Source organism: Triplophysa rosa, linkage group LG25 (assembly GCF_024868665.1).
Source record: "Triplophysa rosa linkage group LG25, Trosa_1v2, whole genome shotgun sequence".
NCBI classification, from domain to species: Eukaryota; Metazoa; Chordata; class Actinopteri; order Cypriniformes; family Nemacheilidae; genus Triplophysa; species Triplophysa rosa.
Genome location: NC_079914.1, coordinates 17,367,641 through 17,393,931, shown reverse-complemented (window position 1 = coordinate 17,393,931; position 26,291 = coordinate 17,367,641). Strand labels below are relative to the sequence as shown.

At 37.9% G+C, this 26,291-nt stretch overlaps 2 protein-coding genes, 1 long non-coding RNA gene and 1 pseudogene across 6 annotated transcripts; 1 reads left to right on the top strand and 3 right to left on the bottom strand.

The window, feature by feature from the left end:
• Positions 1-2,477: 2,477 nt before the first annotated feature.
• Positions 2,478-7,485, bottom strand: LOC130549057 (SLAM family member 9-like). Its single transcript, XM_057326206.1, has 4 exons — positions 7,382-7,485; positions 4,802-5,131; positions 4,375-4,656; positions 2,478-4,079 (listed from the first exon to the last, which is right to left on the bottom strand). Exons 1-4 carry the CDS (start codon positions 7,425-7,427, stop codon positions 3,910-3,912), a joined length of 828 nt encoding a protein of 275 aa, XP_057182189.1. The 5' UTR covers positions 7,428-7,485; the 3' UTR covers positions 2,478-3,909.
• Positions 7,486-9,629: 2,144 nt separating this feature from the next.
• On the bottom strand, positions 9,630-13,860 carry LOC130549050 (uncharacterized). The gene is made up of 5 exons (XM_057326196.1): positions 13,715-13,860; positions 12,670-12,978; positions 12,164-12,454; positions 10,737-10,835; positions 9,630-9,989 (listed from the first exon to the last, which is right to left on the bottom strand). Exons 1-5 carry the CDS (start codon positions 13,803-13,805, stop codon positions 9,853-9,855), a joined length of 927 nt encoding a protein of 308 aa, XP_057182179.1. The 5' UTR covers positions 13,806-13,860; the 3' UTR covers positions 9,630-9,852.
• Positions 13,861-14,272: 412 nt separating this feature from the next.
• On the bottom strand, positions 14,273-20,418 carry LOC130549081 (uncharacterized). 4 transcript variants are annotated; one of them, XR_008962129.1, is made up of 9 exons: positions 19,659-20,418; positions 19,002-19,109; positions 15,866-16,080; positions 15,648-15,718; positions 15,453-15,542; positions 15,205-15,339; positions 15,099-15,136; positions 14,851-14,949; positions 14,273-14,773 (listed from the first exon to the last, which is right to left on the bottom strand). It is a non-coding gene; the product is annotated as an uncharacterized LOC130549081 (long non-coding RNA). The 4 variants fall into 4 exon arrangements; XR_008962130.1 differs by having other exon boundaries at positions 15,486-15,542; positions 19,659-20,416; XR_008962127.1 differs by having other exon boundaries at positions 15,205-15,542; positions 19,659-20,409.
• Positions 20,419-20,656: 238 nt separating this feature from the next.
• On the top strand, positions 20,657-22,818 carry LOC130549056 (natural killer cell receptor 2B4-like; annotated as a pseudogene).
• Positions 22,819-26,291: the final 3,473 nt, after the last annotated feature.

The window sequence follows — 26,291 nt, the reverse complement described above, 5'->3', positions numbered from 1 at the left end:
GTCTCTGGCGTTGTGAACGCACAGTTATACTGAAATCTATTGCATTTGTAAGGTCGGGGTGATTGAGAGAAACCACCCGCATAACCACCCGTTGGCCCAATGGCGGAGTCCAGCGGCATGGCGAAGGTCTAACCCATTAGAAAATGTAGAATGAGAAAATCAGAATTTCATACCTGTCAAGAGAAATACATAGTGCTGTCACTGAACAATAAATAACAAGTGATAAAAATGTCACATTTGATTCTATCTTAGGATATTTAGATTTTGTCATGTTCTTGTGTTTGCCTTGATGTCAAACATATAGTTTATGCAAAACAAACATTGTTTTGCATATACTAAACAAAATTAGCCTAAACATGTTTCTAATAAAGATGATTTTGTTGACTGGACTTAGATTCTCACGTTTTTGGCCAAAATGCGTCAGAAAGTTTGCTCAACTTACAAAACAGAGTATTCTGAACAATATTGCAAACAATATTGCAATTGAGTTTGAAAGTTCCCAAGATGCATTGCAGCATGTTCAATTGTGTTTCTCATTTTTTGTTTCTTTTATAATATCTTTTCATAATTGCAAGGATTATTTTGTTTTCGCTTATTCATGTCTATGTGTTTTTCCAGCCTTTATAAAACCTTGCTTTGTGACAAATGGGATTTAGTTGTTTAATAAACTCTTTAACACTTTAATGTCAGTAATGTTTGTGTTGTTCAGGTGTGTTTGTGTTGTTCAGGTGTGTTTGTGTTGTTCAGGTGTGTTTGTGTTGTTCAGGTGTGTTTGTGTTGTTCAGGTGTGTTTGGTGATGAAGTGAAGTCAGTGTCAGTGATGGAGGGACATTCTGTGACTCTACACACTGATACTGAACTACACACACATGATGTGATCGAGTGGATGTTTGGTGTTCAGAGTTCAGATTAGATTATAGCTGAATTTTACATAGAAGCTAATATAACATCATTTATTAATGAGAGATTGAAGAATCATGTAGAGATAGATGCTCAGACTGGATCTCTCATCATCACAAACATCACAACTCAACAAACTGGACTTTATCAACTAGACATCATCAGATACACACAACTACTCCGCTTCTTTTTCAATGTTACCGTCTCTGGTGAGTTGAGATGTCAAATACAGTCACGATTATTATAAAGTAGTCAACATTTGAAGTGGATAAAAAAAAAGTTAATCAAAGCTGTTTATTGGACTTTGTCAATTGATTTGGTGGCGTAATTCTACACAGTTTTACCTGTTTCAAACAGTCATACAGTTGTCGTTTAAAAAGTAAATTGGTACGAACCCACAGCATTTAAAAGTAACGTTATTGGCGACATATTTTTGTGCGACATATGCTGTATTTCATAGGGTAACTGCATTCATAACTGTTCAAATAATCTGTGCATGAGTATTTCGTGTACAATAAAAAAAGTGCTTACCTGTCTATTAAAACACATGCGAGAGCGGAGTCTCTGTCGAGTCCAAGTTGGTCATGAAGCTCTCTCCATTTAGAAAACGCCACGCCGATATTAATCCTTCTTTTATTTCTTCATTTGTCCATAAGCCTGCTTGCCTCATTTGGCCTACGTTTACGCTTCTTTGTGTTTCCTTTACTCTCCAAAGAGTAATCGTGATCCATAATAACAGAACAACAGATGCTGTATAACCACTTCCGCATGTGCGTGTTGCCGTAGTGTCTATAACCGGAAACTGAGGGTAGTGCAGAGCAGCGGATATTAACTCACTGATATGCGACAAATACAAGGGAGACAAGGGACGGGCCGTTATTTTAAACAAGAATTTCTCTGGATTTGCACATTCTTGGGAACATTTGGGATAATGTAAGTACACAACTGCATGAAATATATCACACTGTGAAAGTGATTTTTGGATATTTCATAACAAAATTCTTCCATATTGTGGCTTTAAAATAATGTAAAGTTAGTTTTTTCATGTACACTATATACATATATTTGTACAATATTTGCTTTTATTTCCCCTCAGGTTTGATTAAACTGTCAAAATATGAAGACAACATTTTTAAAACACCTATTTCAATTATATGTCCGACAGCGTTTTAATAAAGTCTGTTTTTTCTACCATCAAAGTAGAAAATTAAGTATGATGTGTTCTTATCAGATAGGATGAATGTGACATAACAGCATTCATTCAGAATGAACGTTGTTGTGGTCTTATTTTTACTCATCACACATGCGGTCTGATCTGTCTAGTGAACAAACAGTTGATTCCTAAGAGCTCGCCTGTCAATGTGTGTTTGGTTTGTGTGTGAAGTTGGTTTTCTAAGTAAGTTTATTTTGTTCCACTCATCATATGTTTATAGGCACATTACTAAAACTTATTGACTGACAAATAAAAGAGTGAATTTATCATTAGTGATGTGTTTGACTTTTTTTGAACATCATTAGGTGGTTCGCCAATGTACTAGAATGCTTAAATGAAGAACGCAAGACCAGGTGCTTGGGGAAAAAAGTTTATTGAAGGTGGTTGTGTAGCCTGGTTCTTCTGGCGTGATGTTCTTGTACCAACCTTCTACATTCTTACCCTAGATCTCAGCGTAAGTTACCGTCTGTGTGACCACCGCCTGTGACATTTTGATGTGTGATGCAACATAATACAATCACATCTATATGTTAACTATATGTGTGACACAGGCACAATTAATAAAACATAAGTACTGTCAAGACATCCACAATTCCCCCCCTCCCCCCCCAAGGTCTGAGTTTCCAATCTTTAAGTATGAGCTATTTTAAATAAGAGAATCTGTCAAGATACTCACTATGTGTATGCTGCTACCAGATTTCACAATCAACCAGAATTCTAAAAATCTGATACGATTGCTCACCAACAGCCATTTCAGTAAAAGAAGCTGCGTTTGTCAAAGGTTGTAGCTAGAAGTGTTACCGCTACGGCCCCAAATCTCGCAAAATCTCGCCACTGTTTTCATCTTAATCCTACCCCCAACCCTACATCTACATTTAAAATCTCATGAGATTTGGATGCAGCTGTATCCCTTCTAGCCCTAGTCTCAGCCTCAGACGTCACGCTCACGGACCGTTGGCTAAACGTCTGATGCACAAGACACACTTTTATGTAAACACTTCAGCACGTTGGAAGTCGTCATCTGATTGGCTGAATTTCACAGGATTTCCGGGAGACATGCGTGTCGCGTTCTTCAACGGTCCACATGGAAACAACATGAAGCCGTCTGATCTAAGAAGTAAGCTGTCGTGTTTACATCGGTTGCAATAAGAATTCATCACGAACGACTAAACGCTTAATTCTTAAAAGTGTGCGAGGTTCACGGCATAAACTTATAATCATTGTTGTTGCTGTTAACTTTTGACACGTTCATGAATGTCCACCAGTCTGTTAATGTGGGGACATTTACATGCCTCTAAACACAAAACGAAACGTGATTGGTTACTTTACCTGTCAGTCATATGGCCTCTTGGGCCAGTTCCAGACCTTCAGCCCTAACCTTTGTAAAACCCTCTAAAGCAGTGGTTCTCAACTGGGGGCAATGGCCCAAAAGGGGGTCTCAAATTAATTATAATTTAAAATCAGAGCATTGAAATATATATTTATTTATTTTTCCAGTCAGGGGTGCCTCACACGTGCTGAAAAGTGAAGCTAAGAGCTCTTTGATCGCCCCCCGGTGGCTGCCTGCAGTACAGGCCATAAACCCCGCCCTCTCCATGTAAACAAATGGGACAGGAGCCAAACTATGAAATCCAATTACACTTCAAATATTTCTTTCCAAAGATGTTTTCTGTTATTTTCGTCAGGTTTTATCACGTCGATGTACAGTAAGTCCAAGTGTTCATTTTTTGAATAAGTTATAGGATGTTCTAAAAAAGGGGTGTGGTAACATTATTTCCTCGTTTATGACTGAGTCATCAGGGAATATGAGCAGGACCTTGATGGTGATTTGTTGTAAGATGATGGTAAGACGTGTCTTTATCACCTCTTCTGTTGTGTATGCAGACACCGATGATGATCACGAAGATCAAACAGAAAACAGAAAGAACTATAAATGTATTTACAAAGCCCCGCATGGCAGGAGAATCTGTAAGGGTAAAGAGAAACACAAACGACAGATATTCAATTCCAATCTTTCCTTTTACAGCAGCCCTATAGGACGCTGGTAACACCTAATGTAATATCCTATTTGTTAAGCTCTTTCCCATTGAAATGTACGTTTCAACGTGAACACAAATTGTACTCAATTCCGACTTCCTAAACAATAAACCTTCATCTGCTAAATTTCATTGTGTCATTGCCTAATGTGACTAAACCTATACCCTTAAACAGTATTACACCACAGATCAGAAGAGTGAAGAATAATATCACAGCTGATGTACCTGAACACGTGTGACAGACATCAGTGTTGAGATGTTGAGTCTGGTTTGTGATGGGATTGTTCAGCACACATGTGTAAGAATCATCCAGACACTCCAGATGAAGAGAGATGCTGCTGATGTTGAGATCAGACACACTGATGCTGGACAATAAACTCTTTCCTTTGTACCAGGAGACGCTCACATCATGTGACACATTCATCACTGAACACAACACAACACATTTTAATCTTGATGATCTTTCTGATGATGAAGAACTGCTGATGACAGGAACAGGCAGACGAGCTGAAAAACAGAAGACGTTTGCTTAAATTTCACACTCGGGCAAAACAAATCTCAGACAGAAATAAAAACAAAAAGAATGGGATTTTATGGATATGAGGTTATTTTCTAAGAGTCAGTAGGTCTATATTGAATTTGAAATACTCACCATAGACAGTCACGTTGAATTTCTTGTATGAGGGTTTATTGTTGCTGCTGATCTTCAGTGAATAGAGTCCAGTGTGATCAGTTCTCACATCACTGATGGTGAGATCTCCAGTTTGATTATTAAGATTCACTCTGCCTCTGAATCTCTCATCCTCAGATAACTTGAAACTATTGGCCTTTCCAATGATTTTTGCCACAATAGTGTCTTCAGGTCCATAAGTCCACACTATCTTTTCATCTCTCTGTTTAACGACATCAGTGTGTAGAGTAACAGAATGTCCCTCAGTCACTGACACTGACTTCACTTCATCTGGATCACCAAACCCAACACCTGCAGACACACAAACACAAACGTTTGTGACTAGCTATATGCTAATAATGAGGCATTAAACACAACACTACTGTCTGTAATTGTTTTGTGATGTGCAAAGCTTCGTAATCTTTTAATGAAAATGCTCAAATAAATACTGGAGTGTGTGTCGAATATACCTAATGATCTTATTTGCAGTTACTCGCAGTCGAGGGAGAAGTCAAGTCGGACTAGCCAGCTGAGCTATCCGACTGCTCTTAACATACTCTCCCGCTAATTTATTTCCATATGTCACAGTAAGATTGCATCTGACAGATTTTGGCCCCCATTGACTCCCATAGCAGGAAAAAATACTTCATCATTTTTTTTTGTTCTGTTGAACACAAAATAAGATATTTTGAAGAATGTAGGACAGCAAACCGTTCTGGGTCACTTTCGACTACCATTGTTTTTTTTCTACTATGGAAGTCAATGGGGGGTAAAATCTGTCTGGTTATGAGCATTCTTCTAAATAAATAAATGAAGAGAGAGAACTTATATAGAAAAAGATTTAGGGGTGGTTTCCCAGACAGGGATTATTTTAAGGCAGGACTGGGCCTTAGTTTAGTAAACTAGGACTAGGCCTTGATGAAACCGCCCCCTTAAAGGGCTAGTTCACTCAAAAATGAAAATTCTGTCATTTACTCTCCTTCGAGTCGTTCCAAATCGGTATAAATGTCTTAGTTCTGATGAACACAGAGAAAGTTTTAACAAACATGCCTTACTAAAAACATTACTTTTGTGCATTTTGAGACAACACAAAGGCGTGTATTTGATCCAGAATGCAGTGGCAAGAGTGGTCTTTAATGAACCGAAGATAGCACACGTCACTAAGTTACATTGGCTCCCTGTCGTGATTCTGCCTCATCTCGTCATGTCAGTCTTGATCTTGTGGCAGAATCACGGCAGGATCCCTTGTTTTATGTGGAGAGAGGCGTTTTGGCCCTGTCGGCCTTCCACTCTCTCTGTTCCCGCCCTTTCGTCTCCTCATTATTGCTTGTTATTGGTTTCATGCCCTACACCTGTCCCCTCTTGATTTTATCCCTTATTTAATGCCCCTTTGTGCTCTGTCCTGTGCTGGTTCATTGTGTGTGTCATATGTGGGTGAGTTCCTGTTTCTTGTCAGTGTAGTTTAGTTATTTTGTATTTAATTCAAGTGTAAGGTGTAGTTAGCTCTTGTCCCTGATGTCATGTTATACCTTTGTTTGTTATTTTACCCCCACGTGGGTCTTTGTTTTGTATTATTATTTTATTAAATGTCTTGTTAACCCCTTACCCGTTGTCTGTGTCTGGGTCCTCTGTACTTGTATCCTCACTATCCTCGTTCATGACACTCTCTATAGTCGCTCGCATCAAATTCAAAACTCTGCTCCTGGCCTACAAGACCACCACTGATTTGGCACCCCCTTATCTTCACTCGTTAATGCAGACTTATATACCCGCCAGATTTGACTTCTATCTCTTTTCTACTCTTTCTATCCTTAGCTAAAAACACCTTAGCTTTGTATACTGTGGTGGGCTATATGAGACCAGTTTTGTGCTTGTTGTTGTGCTCATGTTGTTCCAATTGCTTTCATTGTTTACCTCATTTGCAAGTTGCTTTGGATAAAAGCGTCTGCTAAATGTAAATGTATTTAAGTTGCAGTGTGTCAGTGCAAGATGTTTTCAGTTTGGACAGCTCTTACATTTATTGGACTAGTCTTGGACTAGTCTAATCCCTGTTCTGGAAACCGCCCCTTAAGTTAAACTTTTATTTAAAAAGGCACACGTGGCGAACTGTGAAAGCAGATTCCTACTTGAAAGATACAGTGTCGCTCCTTTTATCTAATTATTAAACCAAACTTTACAAAAAAAAACTTTCAGAAATACTGAGCTATGTCAATATCTTTTGAGGCGTAGTCGTCAAGGGCCTAACTCGGTTGTATTATTCTTAAAAAACATTTGTTGTGATCTTGGGTCTCCAAACAAGTTTGGGTGATTAGTCAGTCAACAGGTTGATCTTGTTTTTCCAATGTTCTGCACAAATGCTTTACAGATGACATCTGTATTTTTGCTTGACTGAGAAAACACATACAGTTTTTCAGATCATATTTGAGGCATATTTCTACAAATAAACTGTGAATTCACAAACAAATTTGAAATGTAATAAAATTTGATTGAAGTGTCATTATGAACACCTGTAGTCCATCAATGGAAAGAAAAAAACAAAACAGCTATAAAATATAGACTTACCATTCACAATCAGAGAGAACAAACCAAGGAAAATGATGATTCTCATGGCGCTCTATAATAATGAGCTACAGACCGGTGTGATCTGTAGAACTGGGTGTTTGTTGGCAAAAGAGAAAACAAAAGTATTCAGTTTGTGCAGGTGTGGGCGATGCTGTTGTGTTCAATAGGTTGTTTGCAATCACGTGGTTTTGATGATGCGTGAAGTGCTGATGGAGGACAGTAAGTATTTTCTCCATAGGAATTCACTATCGCAAACTCAAAAGACCCATGTTTAACGACCTAAACAATCACCAGGGAAGCCCAAATTTCCAAACTTTACTTGTAATAAACACTAGCTTCTGTTAAAAGAAAGAGTGCTTATTAAACAGGAAAGGAGACCAGAGGCAGTTTTATTTTAATGGATGTCAATGGAAGCGAAGCTTCAGTACTCTGAATAAATCCCTTTTGAGAGGAAACAGCTGTTCATTTAAGGAATCGACTGCCTGTCCATTAATGTTCAACATGTCTCACACCATACAATACTTTGGTTGGGAATGATATGTAGATTTTACTATGATAAAAATGTTATTTTTTAAGAGAAGGCAGGACTCACTTACGGCATTATCATAGATTTAATAACTTGGAGGATAGCTTTCAGGTTTCAGCAGTTATGAGAACTGCAATAACTAAAACTGCATGTATGCATATGACGCTGATGCAATTTTGGCCGATATATTGGCCGATGTATAGTATCTAAATATTAATATAACGATTTTTGAGACTGAAAATTCTCCCCCCCCCTAAAAATCATCTACCAAGCCTTGTACTTTACACTAATTAAAGATTCTTTAACTTTTAACTTTTCTGGTATAATGTTTATTTAATAAACAAATTTAAAATGTTCTTTCAGAGCAACCCAGAAAGGTGTTCTCAATAGCCACATGTCTAACAGGTCTCAAGACAGAAAGCATTCAGACAGCAGTCGGCTTCAACTAATATGCTTTTGTTCTTATAATTTACACATTCATAAAACTCTACATACTACATCAACAATGTTTTGCTAATAGCAGTAAGTGAATGATCACGACAGAAAGACAGTACTGTACTGTATTTTAACTGTGAGCAGCGTGCCGCTGAAGTGGTTCAACCAGAGGAAATTTTTTATGAATTATTGGCTATAATATATCTGCCTACATTTTATTATCGGCCGATAACGATAACATAAAAAATGACCATTTATCGGCCGATACCAATATGGTCGATAATTTATCGTGCATCCCTAAATGTCGTTTAAGCATGATATTTACAGTACAACCATTTGTAATTGGCAGAAGACAAAGTACACTAAAAAGATGGTTACTACCTTTACTATATTAAAACCATGATTCATTTTCGTAAGTGTCTTTACATTGTGTCCATTTCTGTACTTGTTGAACGAGAGACCTCCTCTTGATCATGTTCTTGAACGAGAAGTAGCAGCTCATTCAGTTCGTTTACGAACGAGATGACTGATCGTTCATGTCGTTCACGAACGAGAATCAGCGGGTCCTTTTGTTTGTGTACGAATGAGATCTCTCTCGTTCAGACTCAAGGGCGTATTCGTTCAGTAGCCTACATTCAACCAATCATATGCTCTGTCAAAGCACACACTCGAACGCCATTGGCTCGTGCTTTAGACACTCTTTCAGAAGACGCTCTGTGCTCGAGGGAGAGATTTCAGTGAACGAGAAATATGAGTCGATGCATTTCGTGAACAAGAACGATTCGTTCACTTAAAAGATTCGTTCAAAAAGAACAATTCGTTCACGAACGTAACATCACTAAGCGTGATGGAATTTCTAGATTTGTTTGAGCGCACATGCCAGACTGTCAGTTTTGAATGCTTATATCTTCTAAATGGGAATTTTGTCAGCGCGCAGGAGCATATCAGTCTATTGATGTCCTTAAGGCAAACTTATTTTTAATAAAAGGAAAAAAAACATTTGGATTTCACTGGGGCTTTAAATATCAATAAAAAATATCCATGAAATTAACAACTACTTAACAGTTAGATTTAACATAAATATCAAATAGAAACACTCGTTTGACTTCACAATATGTAAACATTTTGATCACTTGTGTTTGTTCTTGTTGACAGTTATTTTCTACTTTTTGAGAATAAACAGATTAAATTAATGTTATATATAGCTGTGTTTTTTTAACATTAAGTACTTTTTTAAACATAATAAATGTAATTAATAGTAAATAACGGTGTCAAACATTTGTTTTGTTCTCTTTATTAAAAACAAATACAATAAACGTGACAAATTATGTAAAAATGAACGTTTACCATTTTACAAAATCCATAAAGTGACACAGGTGTAATACGAATGTCCTCGACAGTGCTGTCAGACACAGGATATGTAAATAAACAAAAGACACATATGCAGATAAACAAAGTTTTCTTTGAATGGAAGTGCATGGGAAGTCTGTCAATACTGCAGGTGGGTGTTTTAAAACGTATCACTGAAGCTTTTCTGTCCTGTCAGACACTTCTGGTCTTCTGCATCTTCAAACATGCTGCTGGGTTTTGAGTTCCTTTCTTCATCAGTCAGAGGTTCTTCAGAACGTGAAAATTTCATGCAAACAGCTGTAAAGTAAAGTGACAGCGTATTAAAGTCCCAGTGAAATAAAAAAAGACAATTATTATTTTTTCATGAAATATTGCAGCGTTTATAGTGAATAGCTTATCAATGTGGGTCATTGTCTTTTTAAAATAAACAGTTAAAATCTGAAAATGCACTTCCGCCCTGAAATGACTATCCATCTCAAATGATGTATGTTAGACGGCTTGGTCGGAGCATCCGTTAACTCCTCCCCTTCAACTGTCAGTCTGCTGCCAGTTTCATTTCAAAATCAATGCAACTGCTGTTTTTACACATCCAATCAATTCGCAGTGAAAAACGCAAGCCACGCCCACTCATTTTCTCCTTTGAAATTCGGAAATACGGAAGTAAAAACGATCGCAACTTCCGGTTCACGGGGACTGTAAGTATTTTTCTCATTAGCAGTGATGTCATTATTGTGAAAGGTGACAAAGTCCGTTTGCAGAAACCGTGCAACTTCGTGGCCATGTTTTCAACGCCTCTGGGCAGCTATTTATAGGTGGAATACAGATATTTCTAAACTACAATTATATAGCATATTGTCGATCAACAATTAAACCCGACATCAACATTACCATAACTTGGTTTGCTAAGCTTAAATTGCAGTAAAAACACCTCCCAGCGGCACCCCTCCACGTATATACAGTATAGCAATGGCAGTGCAGCATCTTGGTAATGAGTATTATCTTTGAAGGTCATTTTCTTTGCTATATACTGAAAGTAAGACTTGCCTTTAACACCATGTTTTCTTGTGTAGACAAGGATGATGAATATGCATATCCCCCAAATCACAAGATTAACTGTAACAATGACCGTCAGGTGAGAAGAATCTACAAAAGTAAACAGAAACAGAATAGACAGATGTGTAAGTTCAGTAACACATATGTCAAACTGCACAGCAGCACTTTAGGACAGTGCATTCACATTCTGTGGATGCGTACATTGTCAAACAGTGCATTTTGAATAACTGTGAGATTTTCAGTCAGAAGCTTAGTCAGTTCTGTATAGCTGATCAAGGCTCACAGTTTTATTCTCATGCCATTAGATTCCTGAACGTTATATGTTCAACTATCCTCACTAATTCCTAAACTCTGTCTATTAGCATATTTTTGTATATTTATGTATTTTTTATTGTGCTGTATATGTCAATATCTTTGAGTAAGGGACACATGCAAAGAATTTCATTGTGCGTCTAAACCATAGTGTGTTACACTCAAAAAAAAGTTGTTGAACGTAATTAAATTTAGGAAAACTTTTCCACGAAATTGAATTACATTGCTCCAACTAAATCTAATTTGTTTGAAACGATTCTTTATAATCTTGTTGTATGAACTTAAATTTTTTTAGAAGTCTTGATTAAATTCATTCTTGTCATACCTACTGAATAATGTTTTGCAATGCATAATAGAAAGAATTTTGTCAGGTTAACTATGTTTTATTTTGCCATGCCTACTACATAAAATAATGTTAAACAAACATGATTTTTATATGTTAACGTTTCACACAGAACATTATATGTTAATGTTCATTTAACGTTCTCAACATAAGTGTTTCTAGTTAACGTGACATAACATTTTCTTTTATCTTTAACAAGATTTGAAGTTAACCAAGCTTGACAGAAATTCAAATTCAGAAATGTAAACGCCCACTACCTAAGCAAAGGCAACGCCTTTCTAAACAATGGTAACCACAAAACTTAAAAATATAACAAACTCTTCTAAATCTCAAAGATTTAGCCTAACAAGTGTTTCTCTTTACTGAAAAACACATAAAACAACACTTAATTCAAAAAAGTCTTACTCAAAGCATGCTGGGAAATATAAATCCTCTGCCTAGTTGTGGCAAATATATGTTAACACAACACTAATCATTTATGTAGTGCCAACATGAATGGATTAAGTTACATAACTGAACATGAAAAAATCATGTTGTGACAAAATTGTACAAAAATTAGGCTATGTTGATTTAACTTATTTCAATTAATCCAATTCGACAAGCAGCAAAAATCATTTTGTTCAGTGTACAGTAAATACATCTCTTGATTTTTGTTGTGAAAAGCACCATACAAATAAACACGACACACAAGTTTCTCATACACTTCACATCCAGTCACCACACAGATCAACTGGATAAACACTAATAATAAAGTGCGACTCACCTGAACACGGCTGACAGACATGAGTGACGTTGAGATGTCGAGTTTGGTTTCTCTTGAGATGGTCCACCACACATCTGTATGTGTTTGTGTCCTGATATTCCACCTCCAGAGGTAGAGAGAGTCTGATGTTGAGATCAGACACACTGATGTTGGACAATAAACTCTTTCCTTTGTACCAGGAGACGCTCACATCATGTGACACATTCACCACTGAACACAACACAACACATCTTTCTGATGACGAAGAACGAGGTGAACAGTATGTGCTGGTGACAGGAACAGGGAGATGAGCTGAAAAATTAGGAAAGGGAAAGATTGCTTATTCATTTTTTAATATAAATGAATGTATGTGAACAAATGTGATCTTGTGTTCTGAAACCTGGTTGACTGAATCTAAATCTCGTGGTTTTCAAGTGTTACGATTGATATGATATTTGATTCTTTTCATAAGCAGCGGAGAAGACACGCTTAATCAAATGAATACATTTAATAAAAGAAAAACCCACCGTAGACAGTAACATTGAACTTCTTGAATGAGACGATAGTGTTGTTCCTGATCTTAAGTTGATAAAGTGCTGAGTCTTCAGTCGTGGTGTTTGTGATGGTGAGATCTCCTGTTTGATTATTCAACTTCCATTTCTTGTCATCTGGTGATATGATGTTGTAGACATCTTCTTGGGTTTTTGCACCAGTATTATGTTCAGGTCTATGATACCACTGGATCTTGTCATCTTTCTGTTTGACAACATGTAGCGTGACATTTTCTCCCTCCATCACTGACACTGACTTCACTTCATCTGGATCAAGCCCAACACCTGCAAAACACAAACAGTTTCCAAGTTCATGACTACGCTTTACTAACATGGGCATGTAAATATCGAGCTGTTAGAAACAACGCTGTTGTCTTAAAATCATTTTGTGACGTTCATTACTGTAATGTGCATCTTTCACATTAATCTGTAGTGGCTTGATTTATGATTATACTTTTTTAAAGGAACATTTTAACCAAGAATTCAAAAAACTAAAAAAATCAATTAGAAAGAACTGTGGACATAAACAAGGTACAATAATAAGGTGGAGAGAGATTTCACAGCTATTCATGAGTCAATAAAGGCCTAGTGCAGGTGAAATATGGACATAAATGCCGAATGAATGTGAATGTGGTCACAGTTTGCCCACTAGATGGCGCTGTACATTAAAAAAATGAACTAGCTTCAGAAATCACGTGATAAACCTGCTCAACCGGTCACTCCATCCATTTGGAGTATTTCCACCATGTTTTTATTTTTTTGGAAGACTGATCACCATTTGCATAACCATGGTTTTGTTTGACTGAATTTAATACAGTTGTACTACAAATTGTGGCTATCATGGCTTAGCTAAATTAACCGTGGTGTTATTTGTTATAACATGTTCAAAAGAAATGTACTGTACTGTACGTAAGCCGATGAAAGAGAGCAGCTACGGTAGGTAACTGGCTGTACTGTATATATACACACTGAAAACATGGTCTATCAAATAAAAGACAAAGCATAACAAATATAAACTTACCATGAAAACCCAAGGACAGAAAGAGGAAAATTGAAACGTTCATGGTGCTGACTTTAGAAAACAAAAAGACAAAATGGTAAAAAAAAAACATGGCTATGCAGAAAAATTGGAGTGATCATCACCTTCGGCACTGTGGCTACCCGATCCGTCCCGGAAACACGATTTGTTCCGCGCATGCGCGAAACTGACGCCACGTCCGGCCGAAACAATTTACGGCAGTTAAAAAAAAGTTTGTTCCATACCGGAAATAGTTTTTAAGTAAACTCTTTATTGAACATTGCATTTAACATCACAAGACATTAAACACATTAAAATTTGAAATGGTTTGGAGAAACGTACGAGGGATACACTGAGAATCTTGTTATATGTCAGCAGTGAGAAATAGATTTTTATTTATAAAAAATGTTTTTTGTTTAGAGTAAAACTAAGTTTATTTTTTATTAATGATTCTCTTCTTACTTTTTTTGGCAAAATATGTAAAGGTTAATATGTGGCACAAATTGTTACCCCAATTAAATAATTGAAAAATTAAATACAAATGTTAACTATTAAGTTGAATTTTAAGACACCATTTAGTGAAGTGTGTGTTTTATTTATATGTTATGCTCTACATATTTTAGCATACTTTAACAAATGTCTGTATTTAAGAAACACACAGAATTTTCTGAATTCATTCAATTTATTTATTTATGCATTTGTTCCTTCTTTTCTTAAGACGTTCATTCACTTACTACCTCCTTTTATCTCTCACTCACTAATCTATTCATCTACTTAAATTGCTGATTAAGGAACATGGCATTGACCTTTAGGACCAAAAATGTTTCCATGTCTTCTTGATACTGAAATACAAACAAAAAGTCATCCTTTGCCTTGGAAAATTGACCCCTCAGGGTCAATTTTCAGGGTCAAAAAGACCCCTTTTCTGATGACATTTTGTTGATTGTCCCTGTGCATCCGCAAAAACACAGGCTCTGTCACCTCCCCATGGAATATGTCTCTGTGACGTGGTACTCAGTCCCGTGCTGAATGTAGGTCTCTGACAGTGGCTGGCTGCTGCACCTGGTAAAGTAAAGACACAAGTTTGTATTCATGTATGTATATGTGCATGCATGTATATAGGCACATATTCAGCATACGTGCAATAGATTTCACTCCGCTGCCATGTTGAAATCGAAAAGGTGGGAAGAAAACCGGAAGGACAGATAGACTGCAATGGTTGGACTACCATCGGGTGTCTGTGACATGAAAAAAACAAATAATGCGTTTAAAAACAATGTTAGATGGCTGTGTGTGCGCGAATGAAACCCGCAAATGGCAGTTTCAACAGTCACTAATATGTTCTCACTTTACCAACAGTGTTTTCTTGTGTGAAAATCCATCTTACCTCTGTGAATGTTAATGGACACGATGTGCAGGTGCATACTGTGAAACACAAATAACACTGTAAGAGTTTTATTATCTAACAGCTCTGACAAATGAAACGTTCTTACCATCAGCATGCAGATAATTAACTAAGGCCTAGTCCTGGCGTAAGATAAGCCTCGTCTGTGAAACCGGGCCACAATAGCACACAGTAAATGTTGTCGTGCAGATTCTTCTACAATCTTGAGGCAAGCATTTCCCATCTGAAATTAAAGGCAGATGGGTTACATCCTTGTGAAAACTGCCATGTTTAAAATGATGCATTGTCTCAGCTTCAGCTGCTGTCTTAGACTGCATGGGTTCTGAAATCACCCACTTGGTGTACAGGTCAGTCATGGTACGGACATACTTGTTTCTGGTAGTGGTCCAATCAATCTAAACCGAGCACCTCCCAAGCTTCTTTTACCTGCATGGGACAACATTAGCATCAGTCAAGTGCTGGTAAAACTGTACACAAGCTTGAGACTAGCTTGTTAGTCTCATGAGTATGCACAAATATTGTAAGCAGTACCTTAGTGGAACGCAAGACTGGCACAACAGTTTGATGGGGTCATTCAGCTGGCAGCAGTGACAAGACCTCACCTAAGAGCAACACAAGGTTGGCGAGAACAATAAACTAAAAATAACTTCTAAATCAAGAAGGTACCTAACAACCTGATGTGGCAAAAGTTCTCAAGTACAGATACTTTAAAAAATAGGAAAAAGTATCAATTAAAAGTAAAGTACCACCTCTGTAGTATATGACCCATTCTTTCACGTCGTTGATTATTGTGGACCAATAGTAGCCAGCAATAACAGTGTTTTGAGTGACTGACACCACTGTGATTGACAGGTCCTGGGTTATTGTGGCACTCTGTAAGATCAGATGTTTTCTCTTCCTCTGACAGGACAACTAGCCGTATGTACAGTGTAGAAGAGTCTGTCATCGGTTTAAAGAGGAAAGGCTGCAGTTCAAAGTAAAGAAAAATAAATCATTAATATCTGACTCAGATTAAACTATATTTATGATCACTTTTATCACTATATGATCACTAATATGATATTAATACCCTGCTGAAAAAAATAAACAATTCTATTGGATTTAATGGTTATAATAGAAATGGTTTTGGTTGGGATGGGAACTATGGTCTATGTACTGTGGCAGATATCTGAATAATCCCCAAAACAATACAAAACAGGAATTGTGTAATGGTTTTAATTGTAGAAAGCTAATGGTTCTGTTATCAAATCTATTTTTATTCAGCAGGGCACCGAAGTACGAGAGCTGAACAGGTACAGTTAACGTATATGAAGTAGGGCTGAAACGATTCCTCGAGTAATTCGAATACAAAAAATCATCGAGGCAATTTTTGTTGCCTCGAAGCCTCGTTTAATCCATTTAACTACAGTACACACGGAGCACTGCGTTTCCCCACGGACCGTTATTACTGACGCACAGCCCGCTAAACTCTTTTCATGTTACAGGGCTCTCAAGTCTCACACATTCACCATGAGACACACGCATTTTAGTCTGTTCACATGCTCACACGTGTGACTCATGCTGATAAATAATTGATAGCTTATTGAAATGGTGAACTGCTATTTTACTTGTTTTTAGTCTATTTTGCGAGTGAAACTTGTTTTCCGGCTGCATTGAGTCCATAAAACTAGATGCGGACTAGTGGACGCCGAATCCTGTTATTTACACATTTCATCTGTCTGTTCTGCGTGTCTGGGTGAATGAACTGCACAGTTTAACGTGCTACACGCGTGATGCTCATGAATTTGTCTGCGTTTGCGCTTTATGAGGACATGAACTTCATCTCCAGAGTTGCTCTGAGAGTTTATTTCAGAACATTTTACTGAGTGAAGCTAACACACTAAAAAAATAAGCGTCTTCTGACGACCTGCCAAAATAAAAGTCCGGGTAACTCGGTATTTTTATGTGGGCAAATATATTACTATTTAATATTAAAAAAACAAACTAAAACTAATTTAGATCAACTAAATGCATCATGCATGAGCTGAAGTTAGTTGTTTACCTTTGAAATTATTCTTTCTATTTTTATTAATGTTTCATATTTATACATTTGTATTAGGCCTATATTGCATTTTGAATGTAATATGGCAATGGAATGTACTAAATGGGTTTAGTTTTCACAGATATTAATGTATGCTATTTCAGCAATAAATATGTTAATTTTTCTAAAAAGGAAACAAATTAGGTGTTCATTTTAAGAGATCTGTCTTATTTTCTCTTGTATATTTAGTATTGCTATTTAATAAAGAAAACATCTTCCGAATACCCGATTAATCGATGGAAAAATCAGTAGAATACTCGATTACTAAAATAATCGATAGCTGCAGCCCTAATATGAAGCACATGACATATTGTGTAACGTTAGACAGTCAGTTTCTCAGTATTTAGTTACCTTTGAGGGTATAATTCGCAGACGCCCGTTTTACCTTCCGACGCTCTGTAGGGCTGTCAGGAATTTCTCCTTTTAAGAGATAATATTTAAGTTGTTAATCAAACGCAAAAGAATCCATACTGCTATCACATATACTCATCACCACATATCTAATCGAGCACATCCGCAGGACAAGTGTCGTGATGCGCTTTTGCACATGCGCAGTACAAATCGAGCAACCCCTGAACGGATCGAGCCGACTGTCGTGAAAACTGGATTAACCGGAAGTGGCGTCAGTGTCGCGCATGCAAACAAATCGTGTTTCCGGGACGGATCGGGTAGCGACAGGCACGCCTCGGAAAGACTGACCGCCATTTTTGAAATTCAGTTAAATTCAATTCACGATGGACGCGAAACAAAAGCAACGCTGGTCTGAGGAAGAAACAAACTGTTTTCTTGCACTCTGGTCCTCTGCAGATGTACGCTCGCAAAGCCATGAACATCACAAGCAACGCAACGTCCGCCATTGTTGATGGTGTTTTAAGTTTGGTGCTACCGCGCTAACGTTGCTGGGAAAGATGAGACGTAGTCAGTGACGTATGACCTCGCTCCCTTGTGGATCTCTAACCCGTGGAAAAGCAAACCAGTTCTTAGCAGGTTCACCAGTGGAACCAGCTCTGAACCAGCACCCGGTTCATTCTGATGGAAAAGGGGTAAGAGGGAACAGATCTGTCACTAGTGAAGATCTTATGGACTATTCCCTTTACCGAACAATGGCAGTACTCATTCACTTCTATTGTATGGACACAAAACCAAAGCAAGTCAATGGGTGCCGCCGTTGTTCGGTGAACAACATTCTTCAAGTTCTGCAGAAGAAACGCATGAGGGTGAGTATAGATGACAGAACTTTAACACATCATATGAGCTGCTGGTTTGACCGGTTTAACATGCTGCCCAAGAATGAACAATTCCCCCTTTGTCTCCATACACGAATAATAATTACCCACCAAAATAAAACACAAAATAAAGATACATTTGACTTATTTATTTTGAAAATGTAATAACTATCATGACAACATCATTATTCTGAAATCTTTCCGGCCACAATGACTGTGTAGGCCTAGTGAAAATCTGTGCTTCCCTATCTGAAAACTGCGATTCGTAAACACTTGACAAAATAAAACGATATTTTACTGTAGTAAACAGATGGAGTTGTTATGTTACATTCCAATGGGAATTTCATGTGATGTTTTGTTCCTTCGGCAAAAGTGTCACAAACACAAGACAGTAACGCCCTGCACCCCATGGTTACTATGACAACTGCCCTTCAGAGTATGACATACTGAAACTCATTTTTCTGTTGAAATTCCCCATATACTCCATATTACCAGAGAATTCACATGCATGTTAGCTATAAAACATAACAAAAATATAACTAGTGTTAAATGATCGATTAGGATGTGTGTTTTGTGCACCTGAAGAGTAATTGAATGGTGTTTCCTCGATGTGACTCTCTGAGCATATTTTATAGGGCTGTAGTCAAGTCCACCATTGTCGAGTCCAAGACAAGTCCAAGACCAGGACTAGTCGAGACCGAGTCAAGTCCGAGTCCAGAGAGGTTCGAGTCCAAGTCAAGACCGAGTCCAATTGAGACAGTCAAGACAGAGACAGAAACAAATCATGACTACAAGACCACATACTTATTTATGTGATGCAAGAGACAGCATATCTTCTATTCTAAGAGAATCATTTTCATTATTGTTTGTAATGATCGAAAAGCAGATCAAATAAGGTCATTTTATGTTTACTATATAGGTATAGCACTAAAGTCACAAAGCCTTAGAGTAACTGTTTATTACTTTTTTATCAGCCCTCCTAATAGCAAGGTTGTGCAGCAATGAACACTTGTGCGTGTGCGCGCCTGCCCGTGCACGTGCGTGTTCGATAGAGGAGCCGCTAGAAAGAGCAGAGGCTCCACGGCTCGTTTATAAGCACGTCGGTGCCCATCCTTAAATAACATGTTCATCACAATGACAATAAAAATACGATCAATCTTCTCTTTAAGCCCTACTTTACAAACTTTCTAAAATACTCAAATGCAATGCGAACTCTGAAACATGGCATTAACTCACCTCTCTTTGTGATGCCTTTGCAGGTGTCTTACGAAATTGGATGTTGTCCCACATGTTTCGGGGAAAGTTTTGTTGCAAAAAGTTTCCTTTTAAGCGCACTGTCGATACATTTATTTTGGTTTGTAAAACCAATCTGTATTATGCCGCTGCTCGCTGACATCGTGCCTGATGAATGATTGACGCTGGTTCGCGCCGCGGACGAATCGTTCATTCGAACCGGTTCTTTCTTTTTAGTGAACCGGTCGAACCAGTTCAGCTGAATCGTTCCCGTTTAGCGTCTCCCGTAAACACTTAATATTATCCACAAATTAATTCAGTTATTCACTTTCTGGCGTGCATGACAGTCCCGCGGACCTGAACCAATATACCGGAGTTATTTAGTTACAACAACAGCACACACTGAACTGAACTGCTGTGTGAAGAGAGAACTTATGAGCACGCGCAGCTCGAGAGTCGAGAGTCGGCAACAGTTTTCGGATCAAAAGCATATTGCTCTATCAATGTTTTGTTTTGAAGGAGAAAATAAAACATATATCGCTGGACTCGGACGAGACCGACTAGATTACAGTCTTCATTCTCTTAGGTGCGATGTCATAACATTGAGCTGTGTGATGGAGACCTCTAGTGTTGATCTGAGGAAACTGCAGGAGATTTTACATTCTGTCAGTCAGATTTATTATGACCTACCAATAAATACAAATAAAATACCCTGTTTTCTAAAAGTGTGTTTATAAATACAAACAACATGTAACTTTGTTTATAAAAACGCTTTTAAGGCCTTCAAAGGTTTGACATGCAAAAGTTTTAAGGTGAGAGGGACAATAACGCATATGAACACTTGCATTAGGATTCCTCCAAGATTAATCAGAATTCATTTTCTGCATGGAAAACCACATAAAACAACACACTTTCGTGTAATCATGTGATATCTTAGCACACACTTTATTTAAAAAGTTAATCAAATGTCAATGTTTCTTTAAAAGAGTGTTGAAAGAGAGTTAAAAATAGTTACTCATTATATTTCACATGTTTATATTCGTTCGTTTCTTATCATCATTTTCCATGTTTGATGAGATTTGTTCTGCTAGCAGAATCTCAGCCCAGAGTGAAGATAGAAGCAGATGTTGTGAAGAGATTTGAAAAGTGTGTGTTTTTCATAGCGTTGATGTTTTTCATCTGTCAGCGGTGTGGTGATGAGGAGGAGGGCATACTGTGAATACACCGAGAGACCACATGTGAACACACTCCCACACAGCCGCAACAAAAGACCTTTAGTGCCCTGCTGTCTTTTGTTTGTCACAATCTTACACAAATAATGGTTAACAAAGAAAACAAAGCATCAATGATGCTGCGGAATATGATGGGTGTAATAGTCCTTCTGCATTTGTGCTTGTGCCATTTGGAAGGTAAGTGAATTTTTTTCGTTTTTTCTGGTTTAGTTTTTGCAGTAGATTCACGATTACTGCCTGAACACAGAGGATTTACAAAGGCTGCTTTATTCCAAAATAATTACATTTGTTATGTTAATATGGATCATGTATAGTTTCGTTTTAGCTTCGGGTCTATCCAGTCCTCACCCAAAACTTTATTTTTGTGATATATGGTATTTAGTTCTGCTACACCTTTTGCATTTTCTATAATGTTTGTGTTGTTCAGGTGTGTTTGTGTTTGTGTTGTTCAGGTGTGTTTGGTGATGAAGTGAAGTCAGTGTCAGTGATGGAGGGACATTCTGTTACTCTACACACTTATACTGAACTACACACACATGATGTGATCGAGTGGATGTTTGGTGTTCAGAGTCCAGATTAGATTATAGCTGAATTTAACAGAGAAGTTAATATAACATCATTTATTAATGAGAGATTGAAGAATCATGTAGAGATAGATGCTCAGACTGGATCTCTCATCATCACAAACATCACAACTCAACACACTGGACGCTATACAGCAGAGATCAGCAGAAAGTCTTCTGTCCGCTTTAGACACTTTAGTGTCACTGTCTATGGTGAGCAGATTTTCTTCAAGATTTCTTCAAATGTAATCATATTAAAATGCAAAAACTGATTTCTTGTTAATTACTTTGATTCTTAACTCTTTAACGTTTTTCAGCTCGTCTGCCTGTTCCCGTCATCTCCAGAGTCTCTTCTCAATGTTCTTCATCATCATGTTGTTGTGTGTTGTGTTCAGTGGTGAATGTGTCACATGATGTGAGCGTCTCCTGGTACAAAGGAAAGAGTTTATTGTCCAGCATCAGTGTGTCTGATCTCAACATCAGACTCTCTCTACCTCTGGAGGTGGAATATCAGGACACAAACACATACAGATGTGTGGTCAACAATCCCATCACAAACCACACACAACATCTACACATCACTCAACTCTGTCACACGTCTGCAGGTTTTTGCTTTGCTACTCATTGTAAAATGTTCTCATATGCTTTCATGTAATTTTTTAAAGAAATGTCTCTTTAATTTCATTTTTTTAGTTGTTGTCCACTGTTGTGGTTTTACTGAAGCTGTGATCCGATTGGTCGTCTCTGCTGTAGTGGGCGTGGCTACTGTTGCTGTTCTTGTTTATGACATCAGATCCCGTCGAGAATCACCATCAACCTCTGACGAAACAGAATCTAAATAAATCTCTAAAATACCTTAAACAAAAATGAATGAATATCTTGCTCTTTCATCGAGAGTGCTGAATATTGGAGTGCGCCTCATCCTGAGATACCCAGGTAGCAAAATTTGTGTGGCCCATTAGTGGGCCACATAAGGGTTTTCGTTGTGGCCCAGTATACACCTGGGTCCTCAGCCCAGATTTGGCCCAAGCACTGTAAACAGACTAGAACTAACGGATGTGGGCCAGATATGGCCCAGACTATACACTGCAAGTATATATATATATATGTATTGAGGCCCGGATTTGGCCCAGAGAACAGTCAATGCATGCATGTCTGTGGCCCAGATGTGGGCCACATAAGTACTTTGTTCTGGCCAAGTACATGCCTGGGTTCTGGGCCCAGGACTGGCCCAACCACTGAAAACCACAGAACTAATCTGGCCCACAAACAATGTTAATTAAATGATTGTGCAGTTTGAAGGGGAAACTGGTGCAACAGGACCACATTGTATTTTTTACCTTACAAAAGCTGTCATAATTAAACAAACCAAGAAAACAATTCAAACTGAGTACTTTTTATTTGTAATAAACATTCAGTTTTTCAAATTTCAACTAAATTCAGAAAATTAGTAAAACAAATCATACAGAACAGCATAAATAAACTTTTAATTTCAACAATCATTAAACTTTCATTTCTTGTCACACCTCTTCCGTCCTCCTTCGCGGTCTGAAGCAAGCTCTGTGTAGGGGGAGAAGAATTCATGCATGCGTCGGTTTAGCCGATAAACCACCTCCGGATTGGATAAACATTTGCGGCGTTGTGACGTGTCTGATTAGGACAAAGCTCGTCCTTGATCATTTTGCTGCTGGTGTAAAGTTATAAACAGGGTCGATAAACTACAAATGAAAGAGAATTAAACTGTACCTTCACAAACAAAACCCTGAGACTTGGCGGTTCTACTTCTACGAGGACGTATTTTCCAGTACAACTACCATACTACGGGGTCGACTACACGTTTCTGCAGGAGAAAATGATTAGTTGAGAAAGGTCAAGAATCGTCCAATCACACAAGGCCAAAAAGATTAATACAATATTGATACGCTATCAACAAAAGTGGGAGGTTCCAGGGAGCAGCTTTCTGGACAACCTAATACAAGCCAATCAGAGAGCAGTCTCCGGTCACCTGCTTGCCAAAGGTTTACGACCGAGCCTCAATTTACAACCTTATTGGGTAACACTGTGGTTGCCTTTTTAAATGGCAGATGAAAATATTTTTTTCATTTCATTAAATGTCACAGTCTTCCATATCATGATCACATTAACAGTTTTAGCAGTTATAAACACATGAAAAATTAGTCATATTGGAACTGAAGGCGTGACATGAAACACATGTCATAGTTTTCATCAGTGAGTCTTACCAATCATGGACAGCTGTGGCGTCATAAGAGTTCTGTGCAGTTGGGACACTTTGTGAAATGTAAATCAAAACAGAATGCAATGTTTTGCTAATCTCATACACTCATGCTATATTTTGTGCACAATATAACAGGAAATAATATTGATGAATGTATAAACTGGGGAAATGTACCATTTCATTGGCTAACAACAGGGGATACAGCCCAGCTGTCTTTCTTATTAAATATCAGACATAATTGAAATATGTTATCGTCACAAAACATCTATTGTAAGTATATGAGAGAACTATTGTGTTCTTTATATGTGAAACATCACATTACACTAAAGAATGGACAAATAAAAAAAACGTTTTGTATCAGAAATGGATCCGTAGAAGTTGAGTGGGTTGAGATCTTTCATCAGATGGCTGTGTTCATTAATTGTAGTAGCGGCCCAAAGTAAAGCCGAAAGTAACACAGCTGCACCTAATATGGACAAATTCAACTGCTTTCAGCCAAGACCTGCCCATACACGAAAAGCCGTCTATCAGCCAGAAGTAGCTCTGGCCCATTGCCTTCTCACAGATGCTGACATTGAGCCGACAGTGCCGCATTACTGCCAGAATCGGACCGAATGTGCTTGCTACTTGGGTAAACTCAACAGGGATAACTGGTATAAAAAGTCAATAGATGGACGGATGGATGGATCTACCATCTTCATTCTTTGTCTTGTGTTTGCTAACGTGAATCCTGGAAACAGAGTGATGATGTAAAAATATTACATTAAACTGACTAATAAACAACATCAATGATGAAAAAACAGTCACTACTGAACATCATTCAGACACTACAAATAAATATAATTTCCATATGTTTTAACATATTGTTTACCTCACTCTGTCGTTTTGAAAAAATGCAACTAAAATGGGCGTGAACGCTGTGAGAAGAAGCGTGGGGGAGTGGGCGGGGCACGAGAGAAAGTGATCCGATTCCACATCATTACCCGTTTTATACAGTCTATGGTCATTACACCAATCATGCTTTCAAGCCACAGCGGTTTTATAGAAACCACTAGATGTAAGAGTATTTATTTTTAATTAAATGTAAGTATAACTGTTCTATATGACAGTTCCCGCATTTGAAGAGATGGAAAAGTCCTCAGGTCACGGTACCGCATTCCTGACACAGACTGCCTTCATGAGGGAGTCCAAACGTCCACTTGTCTTCATTTCTAAAATCTTTCCCGAGTAAAACAGTTTGATACTGTTCCGGCCTTACTCGCATCCACGACGAGTGGGCTTCAAACCGGCGAACGTTCTGGTATAGGAGACGGGCGACTCGCGTTCCGCTGGCCGGGAAACCCCCTTCCGGCAGTGTCGGAAGTCCCCTCCGTCTGTTTGAGTTCCGAACGTGACGCGTTGAGCTGTACTGGTCCACATGATCTCCGGTACACATGAGCTCCAAATGGCCATCCGCGCCTGTTTCTGTGCGCCACAATTCCAACAACTCTCATGTATTTATCACTTTCAGTGGAGAAGCCCTTCCCCCACATATATACCGCAAATAGTGTTTACACACAAAAATACACTTTTATATGTAATTATCGGAATATGTATTTTTGCAACTCCTGGTAAGTCTTTTTCTTCATTTATCCTTCAGATGACTATCATGTGCCATGAACGCGTCTCTCTGAAGGGTCAGATAGAAACACACCAGGCGCTGTCATGAATAATTATGAGTAATGTCTTCTCATTGGTCAAGAAAACACAGTCTCATGAATAATTATGAGACACCAACCCGTCATCACGTCACATCCTTTGAGTTGGCCAGATGAGGATTTTAAACCCGGAAGGCAAAAATAGCGCAAAAAAGCTCAAAAAGAACTAGAGTCCTCTACTCTACTAACTTACAGTTGCTAACATTGTTTTCTATGATGTGCAACACAACCAACTCTGTTAACATCTAAATAAATGTTGTTTAGGGTTTCATGGTGCTTTAAATTGTTAAAAAAAACTTTAGGGCCTCAATGTAATGTTAATTCATTTATAATAAGACAAAACAATCATTGAAACAGTTGTGTGACTAAATTCTAAAATATTAATTTCCACTAACACAGAATAAGTGTGACACAGATGAGTGAGTCAAAGTGAAACTGCTGTGGTCTCATCACACGTGTGGTCTCATCTGTTCAGTGGACAAACAGCTCGTATATTAATGTGTTTGTGGTCAGTTTGTGTGCTGTAGTTGTCTGCTGAACAGTTTCTTATTTTCCACTCATATCTTTATGCACTTCACTCCAAACTCATTTACTGACACAGGTCAGAGGTCAAACACAACCTCACACATCACAGATGACTGGAAATGTTTTTAACAATATTAATAAAATAGAATAGTGCATAATTGAGATGATTCAAGATCAGAGCTGATCATGGAAATTGATAGGATACGGACAAATCTCTGTGCTCAGATCTACAGATTTTAAAATTCCTTTATTCTCATGTACCAAAATGCTCGACACAATTTAATAGCTCTAAACACTACAGTGTTTGTCAACAATCGCTCTTTTGTGTTTTTATCCCACACTTAATAGTTTCTTGGGTGTGTGTGTTTAAAGTTTCTTCTCTG

Coding starts and splice junctions, on each gene's coding strand:
- LOC130549050 (XM_057326196.1), bottom strand. CDS start 13,805: ATGTTTTTTTTTTACCATTTTGTCTTTTTGTTTTCTAAAGTCAGCACC. Junction 12,979..13,714: donor TCTGTCCTTGGGTTTTCATG/GTAAGTTTATAT, acceptor TGTGTTTTGCAG/GTGTTGGGCTTGATCCAGAT. Junction 10,836..12,163: donor TGTCTGTCAGCCGTGTTCAG/GTGAGTCGCACT, acceptor TTACTTTTGTAG/ATTCTTCTCACCTGACGGTC.
- LOC130549057 (XM_057326206.1), bottom strand. CDS start 7,427: ATGAGAATCATCATTTTCCTTGGTTTGTTCTCTCTGATTGTGAATG. Junction 5,132..7,381: donor GTTCTCTCTGATTGTGAATG/GTAAGTCTATAT, acceptor GTGTGTCTGCAG/GTGTTGGGTTTGGTGATCCA. Junction 4,657..4,801: donor ATTCAACGTGACTGTCTATG/GTGAGTATTTCA, acceptor TCTGTTTTTCAG/CTCGTCTGCCTGTTCCTGTC.